This window comes from Rhinolophus sinicus, chromosome 18 (assembly GCF_057876585.1).
Source record: "Rhinolophus sinicus isolate RSI-liver-muscle chromosome 18, RSI-T2T, whole genome shotgun sequence".
In the NCBI taxonomy this organism is placed as follows: domain Eukaryota; kingdom Metazoa; phylum Chordata; class Mammalia; order Chiroptera; family Rhinolophidae; genus Rhinolophus; species Rhinolophus sinicus.
The window spans coordinates 112,615,002-112,625,989 of record NC_142518.1 but is presented as its reverse complement, the minus strand read 5'-3'; the positions used below and the strand labels follow the sequence as shown (position 1 = coordinate 112,625,989).

General features: G+C 44.0%; 1 protein-coding gene across 2 annotated transcripts; it reads left to right on the top strand.

Annotated features, from left to right (window-relative positions):
• Window positions 1-3,807: 3,807 nt before the first annotated feature.
• Window positions 3,808-5,860, top strand: LOC141569598 (spindlin-2). 2 transcript variants are annotated; one of them, XM_088795293.1, is made up of 2 exons: window positions 3,808-3,876; window positions 4,930-5,860. In XM_088795293.1, the coding sequence occupies exon 2, from the start codon at window positions 4,935-4,937 to the stop codon at window positions 5,715-5,717; it is 783 nt and encodes a 260-aa protein (XP_088651419.1). In that variant the 5' UTR covers window positions 3,808-3,876; window positions 4,930-4,934; the 3' UTR covers window positions 5,718-5,860. The 2 variants fall into 2 exon arrangements, with proteins under 2 accessions (XP_088651419.1, XP_074179442.2); XM_074323341.2 differs by lacking the exon at window positions 3,808-3,876 and adding an exon at window positions 4,002-4,336.
• Window positions 5,861-10,988: the final 5,128 nt, after the last annotated feature.

Sequence of the window (10,988 nt, the reverse complement as noted above, 5' to 3'; positions counted from 1 at the left end):
TGGGGAGACACAATTCAATCTATAGTGCAACCCATTTCTCAAGCCACACTGGGATGTTTCCATGTGAGTTAAAATGGGAAAAGCGGTAATATATAAAGGTGGAATCATGGGCCTAACAAGCCCTATTTTTTTTTCATGCATTACAGTTAAAGAAGTATGGTCAGAAACACCCAATCTTTTCTTCACAGCTTATAACTAGAAATATATATATAAAGCACAGTTCTAGAATGCCCCATACTCATGGCTCTATTACTACTAGATATTGAGTCACTCACTCCAACAATAAGCTGGGGTGTTAGAAATCTGTGTAGTGTCTGCGACATGTATAAATAAAAGGGACTTCGATGCTGTCTTATATGGTACTTTTATATCACAGCTTTATGGTGAGAAGTTGCCTTGTAAGGAAATAAACATATGATGAGAAAGTCCACAAACACACATTAAGTGGCTACACATTCTTCCAATGGGAATCTTGAACAGGCTGTATAATTGTCACATCAAGGCCAGTAATCCCAGCTCAAGTCAGTTTTTCAATGGACAACTTCACCAGCTGTCAGTCATGGTGATGAATTTCCCTTATTTCCCAGTGCAGCAAACCAAGGAAAGTGAGGAATTCAACATGGTATGACCAAGCAATGGAAGAAATAGCTGTAGACATCAATAATCTTCCTTTTCTTGGAGACCATTGTAACTGTGTCCCCTAAAAATTTTTTTTTTCTTCAGAAGTGGAGTGCCAGTCCAGTGACCAAAAAACATAGATGCAGAATGGTTCTTGTTTTCTTCCAGGCTGAATTTCTACCACAGAAGCCGGTATTGCTATTGTATACCCTCAGCTTGAGGAACTTAAGTGGGATTTCTTAATATATGTATGAGCCAGTTAACATGTGGAAAATGAACAAACTGCTGTAGAGTTATGAAGATTTCTGGGTGATTCTGAGGTACAATAAGTGCTTTAAATAGGATAGGAAGCCTGAAACTTGCGGGCAATGTGATCTCAAAGGCAAATGGCAAGATGTGGGGGTCAGTTTGAGGAAAAGATAAATAAGGCCAAGAAAAAAGATAAGATAGCATATGAGAAATATATCTAGCCTTAAAATCTTTGTAATTTGGAGAAGTCACAAGGTGGGATGAGTGAAAATAAATGGGATAGGTAGTCCCTCAGTGGTCAGTATTTAAAGGGTCATTCCTACGCTCTGCGTAGTTTGTAGCTGTAGTAGTACCAGGAGAAATCCTTTCTAAGGCAACATCAAAATCCTTCCTGCAGGTAACCAATGGGGCTGTTATCAACTTCTCCTGCATCAGCTTAATTCCCAAGAGGGTACATAGATTAGGACTTGCTAGTTATTCCAGATTCTGGTTGAAGACAGTAACCCTCCACAAAAGGAGGTCAGAAAGCTGTGTTTTAGGAGAAATTTGTGTTGGTTTCTAAGTTCAATGTGAGCTTTGATGCCCTGGAACATATAATGTACTAATCTAATCCTACTGGTTACCCTTATGGGATCAGACAATTCAAAATTATGACTCTAAAAGGACAACCATAAAGGGGGCTGGTTCAATTCTCTGTGAAAGGTTTTCATAAATGAACCCCTAAGACAAGCAATGTCACACAGAATGTAAATATATCAACAAGTTGAAAGAATTTAGAAATAAAAATTTTGAAAGGGGTCAATTGTTGCCCTAGTCAAGGAAATATGAACAAATCTGCAATTAATTGGCAGTGGTATATCTAAGACTAGTATCAGAAAAACACAAATTTTAGAAGAATAATAGAAACTTTTAGATTGTCTTTCAAAATAATAACCTGGATTGCTGTGGACATTGTTGATTACCTCACCAATATCCACTTCGATCTTCCTTGATTGTATAGTACTTATGTCATTTTGGTGGGATTGACCCCATCCCCTACTTCAGGGGTGATACTTGATTAGCATAAGCCAATTAGTCAAGTGGTTCCATTTTGTTAATGTGATTGTTTCTGAAATAAGTATATAAACTGGATCCAAGATAAATGGGCATAGTGTTATCTTTGTCCATATTACAAGGGCAGGCAAACGACTTATTATGGTCACAAAGTAAAGGAGAATTTTGATCAAAAGTTGCTGTAAAGAACGTTTCTCTGTAACAGTGTATGAATAAGGAAGTATATACCTCACAAAGTTGTTGACAGCCAAATTTTAACCTAAACTTCAAGATGAAACTGACATCAGAGAGAAAATAGAAGATAGAACCCAACTAGGTTTTTGGTGACGTCACTGAGCATATTTATTATTAAGGCTGTCATTAAAAATTATCAGACTCAGTGGCTTAAACAACACATTTTTTTTGGTCACAGTTCTGGAGGCTGTAAGTCCAAGATCAAGGTGTCGATTTTTTTCGATACCTTGATTTTTTTCTGAGGCCTCTCTCCTTGGGTTGTAGATGGCCATCTTCTCCCTTGTATTCACAGGGTCTTTCTTCTATGTTTATCTAGTATGTTCTAATCTCTTATAAAAGGCACCAGTGATTTTAGATTAAGGCCAACCTATGTGCCCCCATTTTACCTTAATTACCTCTTTAAATGCCTTACCTCCAAATATATTCACATTCTGAGGTACTGGGGCTAGAACATCAACATATGAAATTGGAGTGGACCCAATTCAGCACATAACACTGAGCACCTAGATTAAGCCTAAACTAACACCTATTAGATTTTTTAAAAAAGTTGCCAATACATTCCTTTTAAGTCACTTTGAGATGGCTTTCAACTTGTGTGTAACTGATAACATTGCGTGTTATAGCCTGATATAGCACCATAATAATATTAATATTTCACAGGATCATGCAATACTATGGAAAAATACTATAAATGACAAAAAAGGATACCAGCAAGATTCAAAATGGATGTCACTTTATGGAAAACTAGATATGGTTTGTAATAAACTGAAATTACATTCTAGAATAACACCCTAAGCTTAAAATAAGCCTTATTCTCCAAAACTAGGTCTCCGAATCTAAAAGAAGCTTACCCCTGCTTTTTTTTTTTTTTTTAATTAAATTTATTGGGGTGACAATTGTTAGTAAAATTACATAGATTTCAGGTGTACAATTCTGTATTACATCATCTATAAATCCCATTGTGTGTTCACCACCCAGAGTCAGTTCTCTTTCCATCACCATATATTCGATCCCCCTTACCCTCATCTCCCACCCCCCACCCCCTGCCCCCATTACCCTCTGGCAACCACTAAACTATTGTCTGTGTCTATGAGTTTCTGTTTCTCATTTGTTTGTCTTGTTCTTTTGTTGTTCTTGGTTTATATACCACATATCAGTGAAATCACATGGTTCTCTGCTTTTTCTGTCTGACTTGTCCCCTGCTTTTAAAAAAACTTTTTCTAAAATTAGCTTCAGGTGTACAAACATCATAGTGATTGTACATTTATATAACTTAAGAAGTGATCACCCCAATAAGTCTATTACCCATCTGACACAGTACACAGTTCTTACAATATTATTGACTATACTCCCTATGTTGTACTTTACATTATGTATATTTCTGTGTATGTGTATACAAGAATCATGCCTTTGTGTTGTGATTGCATACAGGTGTGTATTTGGCATTATGTTTGTGAATATGAATACCTGCGAATACACACAGAAAATACACATATATATGCACATGCATATATTTGTGTATGAATATAAAGGATTTCTATATCCGTTTGTATTTTGAGTAAGGGTATTCCTGTGTCAATTTGTATGTATGCAAAAGTGTGAGGAATGTGTTAAAAATGAAAAGCCACTCTAATAGGGAAACTGAGGGGTGGAGCTAGAGAGCCTGAGAGAGTGGAGGTGGGGAAGAAAAGACGAGGAAAAGACCACCTACAGGTCACACAGGTATGAATTTTGGAAAGGGGAGGAGAATCCTAGGATTTCTTCCAGGACAAAAAAAAGGATGCTTGAACAGTGTGTGGCAGGAAGGGGAGGCCTCTTCACTGACAGGAAACTAAGCGCTTAGTCCTATACAAAAAGAGGGAGGAGACTGCTGCTGCAGTAGCGGCTGGTGGGAGCCCGATGTGGCAGAGGGGCTTCTGCCGCCGCCGACAGGGAGGCAGAGGGCCAGCGAGCCCGGTGCTGGAGACACAGCCACCATCCTCTTCGCGAGCCTGGCCGCCCTCCTAGACACACTCCTCGCCTGCGGATCCTCCCCTCCTCCCCGCTCTTGCAAGCACCCGGCTCAGCGCCTGCTGACCCTCCTTCCCACAGGCTCCCAGCGAAGGCAGGAGCGAGGTGTCCGATTTGGGCACGTGAGGCCCGCGATCCCGGGCGGTGGACACCAGGCAGGCCAAGGCCATTGGTGGGCACCAGGATGGAGAAGGGAGATGGGATGGACTCCTGCAGGATTAAGGGCTGGAGGCGGGCTCCCAGTGAGGCTGGGGTGGGAAAGTGCACTGGGCTATAGGAAAACGGGGTGGCGTTGGGAGGCTGGCAAGAAACTGAAGCGAGGGCACTGGGTGCCAGGAAAGCAAAGCGATTGGGGCTTGGCAGGGGGCGTGCGGGCAGCAGGCTGGGGCTCTCAGAGCCAGAGGACAGTGAGTGCATGCGGGTCAACGCCTGGGAGGGAAAGGCGCTTTGCAGCGGATTTACGAGTAGAGTGGGCGCGGGTGGCAGCCGGTGGAGGCAGTGGCTCTGAACAGGGAGGTAGCCCGCCCCCTTCTGCAGAGTTCCTAACCCCAGGCAGTACCACTGCCGCTGCTGCCCTTCCCCGCAGCCTAAAGGAACCCAGGAGGAAGAGCACTCGCAGGCAGGCGGCCAGGACTTCCAGTATTGCTGCCAGGCTCATGGGGACAATTTAGGTGCCAGCGCAGAGCACTTAGAGACATCGCTGTCGGGAGAACTTCACCTTAAGGCATACTGAGTGTCCTCTCCCCTTCTCTCCTCCCGCTGCAGGCTCAATGAAGACCCCCCACGCACAGGAGGCAGAAGGGCAACAAACCAGGGCACCTGCACCTGCGGGACGGGCCCCTGGGACTGCAAACATGACGAAGAAAAAAACCTTTCAAAAGAAACAGAGGGGCAGACCTTCGTCCCAGCCCCGCAGGAACATCGTGGGCTGCAGAATTTCACACGGGTGGAAGGAGGGTGATGAACCCATCACCCAGTGGAAAGGAACCGTTCTGGATCAGGTGCCTATAAATCCCTCCCTTTATCTGGTGAAATACGATGGAATTGACTGTGTCTATGGACTGGAACTTCACAGAGATGAAAGAGTTTTGTCCCTTAAGATTCTTTCTGACAGGGTGGCATCACCTCAAGTCAGTGATGCAAACCTTGCAAACACCATCATTGGTAAAGCCGTGGAACATATGTTTGAGGGTGAGCATGGTTCCAAGGATGAATGGAGGGGAATGGTCTTAGCCCAAGCACCAATCATGAAAGCCTGGTTTTACATTACCTATGAGAAAGATCCTGTCTTGTACATGTACCAGCTTCTAGATGACTATAAAGAAGGAGACCTGCGTATCATGCCAGAGTCCACTGAGTCTCCCCCAGCGGAGAGGGAGCCAGGAGGCGTCGTAGATGGCCTGATAGGGAAACATGTGGAATATACCAAAGAAGATGGGTCCAAACGGATCGGCATGGTCATTCACCAAGTGGAAGCCAAACCGTCTGTGTATTTCATCAAGTTTGATGACGATTTCCATATCTATGTCTATGATTTGGTGAAAAAGTCCTAACTGTTAGGGGACACTTTCCACATTTGTGAAAACAAACGTGTGCTTTGTAGACATGCAAAATATTGTTCCTTTTCAGTGTATTGGGAGCTTAAGGGCCCCTGTTAATTCAACATCTTTGCCGGCATCATTGTTGTTCTGTTCTGAAAAATACATAAATGTATGTGGACATGACATTTTGTGTGTAAGGACTTTCTCATGCTGAAAAGATTGGGTGTGTTCGGTGGATGGGGCATGAAAAGAAGGGACAGCTGTAAATTCAGGCTGTGAATAAAGTTCAGCTAGTATCATAATCAGTCATCTAAAAATGGAATAGGACTTAGCTGGTCTGGCCTAGGGAGGGGGGAGGAGAAGGAACTAGAGAGGGGCTGTGGGGGAAGGGAGCAGGGGAGGTGACTGCTTAGGAAGAGGTGGGGAGGGGCCAGAAATGGAGAGGCTCCTCAGGGGGAAGGCACCCAACTGGGAGGAGGTAAAGAACAACAGAGGGAGAGTGAGATCTTGGGGCTCAGAGGGAAAGGGACAGAATAAATTGAGCAGAGAGGGACACGATGCAGCTTAGAAGAGGTTCAGAGCAAGGGGGAGAAAGACAAAGCTGGCAGGGATGTGGGGACAGACTAACGGATACTCAAGGGGGTGTGCCTGTGTGAGGGGCCAGAAGGGCAAGGACACTAAGGGAGGAGGGATTCTAGGAAGACTGACTAGGGCAGTGGGAGTACAGTCTAAGAGTTGTGGGGAGTGGGCCCCGTGAGAGATGGGAAGGCCCAGGAAAAAGTTGGCCCTCTGACAGTATCCACATTGCTGTCCCTGGCTCTGGGCACCAAAGAAGTGGCAAGTGTCAAAGAAGCCAGATGGATTGGAGGTTCCCTAGAGGGGTGTTTTGACAGGGGTGGCTCAAGAGTTAAGCAGGAGCCAGGTTAATACCTAAAACTCTTATTTCAGGGAGTTCATGCCACACCTACAAAGCAGAAGCCCCACTCTCAGCCGAGATACCCTACCGTGGCGCTCCATAAGCACGGGGCTGTGGGCGGCCTCCTCACGTTTTCCAGAGGACCAAAGGGCAGCCAATCTTGGACCTAAGGTCTTAGTTCCTTTTCCGTACGCTTGTACAAACAATTCCTGTGGGGCGCTCAGAACTTGAGAGACGTGCCACCTTGCATTTGTAACGTATTTTATCCAGAAAAATGGGACCTCGCTGAACCCAAGTACAGCATGTTTTTTCTCCCACTGGACTGTACCTTGTCTCCCTCAAGAGGGGGGGCATCAGAGGACTGAGCCTTCTCTTTATCTCCAGGGCACGGCGAGTTCTTGACTGTCCACGCTCCTTTCAGTAGTTCCCCAAACCACAGGTGGCTCCACAAAGTGCTCCACCAAACTGAGGTCTGCTCCCCGCAGAAACCACATTCTGTCTATACCCCCTCAAAGTGGGTGGCTACTGACCCCTTACAGGTACTCCTGGCCAATGTTGCCCACGCCTAAGCCCACAGGGAGCTGTGATGCAAGTTTGTGCAGCTCTGTTTCCAGGTGAGATAGATGGCCTGGGGCAGTCAGGCTGGGAGTTGTGGCTCTGCATAGCTAACTCCTTTGACTCTATATTGCCGCATAGATAGAGGGTGGTGGTTGGTACAGAGAGGGTACGGTAACCCCAGTAAAGTCCCTCAGAGACATGGCGTCCCGACTCATGGGTATGCGTCCTTCTCTCCTTGCCTTTCCCAGTCCTGCCATGGAAGTTCCCCTCAAAACCTTCTCTCTCTCTCTCTCTGTCTCCGGTTTCCCTGCCCAACACTTCACTAAAACATACCCTTGCCCTTAAAGGAGGACTTCTGGTGACTCCCCACTGCCCAGGTTTCCTTAACTCCACGCATGCAGAGCAGGGGTGGGGGTGGGGTGGAGACAGGGAGCTTCCAGGAGTTGAAAGAAGGTGGTCATACCTGTTCATTCTCCACCCACCGTGACCTGAAGTTGTTTGCCTCAACAAGGACACAAGGCAAGCCCACCTCACCATAGCAGGGATTCATTGTCTTCACACATCACACAATTTAGTCTGGCAAACACCTGCAGGCCACCCATGTGCCAATTTCAGCCAGCTGTCATAGTTCGTTTGATCTTCCAGCGTTTGTTTTCTATGTTTAAGTAGCTACTGTAGCCACTTGGGAGATTTAGCATTATAAAAATTCTTATTTCCGCCCCGCCTGAAAAGAACAACAAAACAGTAAACTGAGGATTAGGGGCCACATTCCCACTAGGGCACAAGCAGCTGGATCTGAGGAAGGGCTCAGCCCATTTTAGACTCCGAAGGCTCTCAAGCTGGCCACGCCCCCGGCTGGCCTGCTTCATTCTAATAAAATGCCCAGTTGTCCCCTGGAGGCATTTGCCTCTGTAGCTTTGGGGTTAGAGTCACGGAAAACACACTAGTCCCCCTTTGGCTTCCTTTGACTCCGTTTCTCTCTCTTTTTTTGTTTCTTTCTTTGCTTTGTCTTCATCCTACCAGTACTTAACTTCAGGTGGGCTGTCTGCCAGGCACTTTTCTAGGCACGTGTACTTATGATGTGGTAATGAAGAGGGAAAAAAATCAAACCATCTTAGCCTCATGGAGCTTTCATGTTACTGTGCCAGACAGTAGGTGAGATACAATACGTAAGTGTAATGTATTTTCAAAGTGACAAGTGTTAAGGAGGAAAAGGAAAAAAGAAAAACGAAAAGCAGGAAACGGGGAGTTGAAATTCTAGGTAGGGGCCGAAACTGGACAGACAGGAAGGCCAGGGATAGCATCGCTGAGAACGTGGCTTTGAGTAAAGATGTAAAAGCAATGAGAGAATTGGCCCTGTGCCTGTGTGGGGAAGGACCGTTCTAGGTAGAGGGACAGGGAATGCTGAGGCCCCAAAGCGCTGGCGGCGTGGCATGTTCAAGGAGCACTGAGGAGGCGGCATGGCTGGAGCTGAGTAAGCAAGGCAGATAATATCACAAGATGAGGTCACAGAGGTGATGGGGATCTGGGAGGAGCACGTAGCTTAGAGCATTGGAGGTCTGAGAATGGACTTTGGCTTTTACACCAAGTGTGATGGGGAGCCATTTGAGTATTTTCAGCAGAGGTCTGATGTGATTTGTTTCATATTTTAACAGGATCACTCTGGAGAGTCTAGAGCATAGTCTGTGTGAGGTACAAGGATGGGAAAAGGGCGATCAACTTGGGACTATCCAGTCATCCAGGTAACAGATAATGGTGAATTAAACCATCCTGGTGACAGTGGTTCTGATGAGATTTTTTTAAATTCTGGCTATATTTTGAATTATAGTGCTGTGTTTTGACCTTAGACAAGTTATCTGGTAGAAGAAAAATACAGGGGGTGTCAATGACAGTGGTACGTTTTCTAATACTCTTGAACCCCAAAATCTCCCTGTGGAAATAACAGATGAAGGATTTGGGCTCTTTCTGCCTTTGTTTGGGGTATGTAATGCTGATGAAGTGACCTACTAGGGCATGAGAAACTGATGAAAAAGAATCTGTATGAATTCTTACTGTCAGCTTCACACCCTTGGAATCTTCCCTACTTTTCTTTTGGAACCAGGTTAAAACTGAAAGGTGCTATCATCATAATTACTGGGCTGCAGGTACCCCAAATAAGTTTGTCATAGATTTAATAGTTAGTACAGGGTTTAAATTAATTGGCTGTTCAAAGGAAGCAGGGTTCAGACAGGCCTTTTTTTAATTTAAAGTTTGCTGAGGTAACATTTGTTAGTAAAGTTACATAGATTTCCCATGTACCATTCTGTAATACATCATCTATATCTCACACTGTGTGTTCACCACCCAGAGTCAGTTCTCCTTCCATTACCATATATTGAATCCCCTTTACCCTCATCTACCACGCCCCTCCCCCCTTACCCTCTGGTAACCACTAAACTATTGTCTGTGTCTATGAGTTTTTGTTTCTTCATTTGTTTGTCTTGTTGCTTTGTTGTTTTTAGTTTTATATGCCACATGTCAGTGAAATCATGTGATTCACTACTTTTTCTGTCTGACATGTTTTGCTTAGCATAATAATCTCAAGTTCCATCCATGTTTTCACAAATGACACTCTGTCATCTTATGGCAGAATAGTATTACATTGTGTATATATACAATGGAATCCAATCATCTATTGAAAGACATTTTGGTTGTTTCCATGTCTTAGCCACCATAACTAAAGCTGCAATGAACATTGGAGTACATATGTCTTTACAGATAAATGTTTTCAGATTTTTGGGGTAGATACCCAGGAGAGGGATTGCTGGCTCATATGCTAATTCTATTCGTAATTTTTTGAGGTGCCTCCATACTGTCTTCCATAGTGGCTGCACCAATCTGCATTCCCACAAATCCTGTATGAGGGTTCCTTTTTCTCCACAGCTTCTCCAACACTTGCTACTATTTGTCTTGTTGATGACAGCCATTCTAACTGGTGTGAGGTCATTGTGGGTTTTATTTGCATTTCTCTGATTATTGGTGATGTTGAACATTTTTTTCACATGTCTATTGGCCATTTATATGTCCTCTTTGGAGAAATGTCTCTTCAGGTCCTCAGCCCAATTTTTAATTGGATTGTTTCTTTTGTTGTTGTTGAGTTGTATGAGTTCCTTATACATTTTGGATATCAGCCCTTTATCGGAAGAATTGTTTGCAAATTCTTCTCCCATTCAGTTGGTTGCCTCTTTACTTTGTTGACAGTTTCTTTTGCTGTGGAGAGCTTTTTAGTTTGATATAGTCTCATTCCTTTATTTTAGCTTTTACTTCCCTTGCCTTTGAGGTCAAATTCATAAAATCCTCTTTGAACCCAAGGTCCATAAGTTTAGTACCTATGTTTTCGTCTATGCAGTGTATTTTTTCAGGTCCTATGTTTAGGTCTTTGATTCATTTTGAGTTAATTTTGGTACACAGTGACAGAGAGCAGTCTAATTTCATTCTTTTGCACGTGGCTTTCCAATTCTCGCAGCACCATTTATTGAAGAGGCTGTCCTTTCTCCATTGTATGTTTATGGCTTCCCTGTCGAAAATTTTCTGTCCATATTTATGTTGGTTTATTTATGGGTTCTCAATTCTATTTCATTGGTCTGTGTGTCTGTTTTTCTGCTAATACCATGCTGTTTTGATTATTGTAGCCCTGTAGTAGAAGCGGAAGTCAGGGAATGTGATACTGCCAGCATTATTGTTTTTTTTAGGACATCTTTGGCAATTGGGGGTCTTTTGTGGCTCCATACAAATCTGATGATTTTTTGTTCTATTTCTTAAAAAAATGC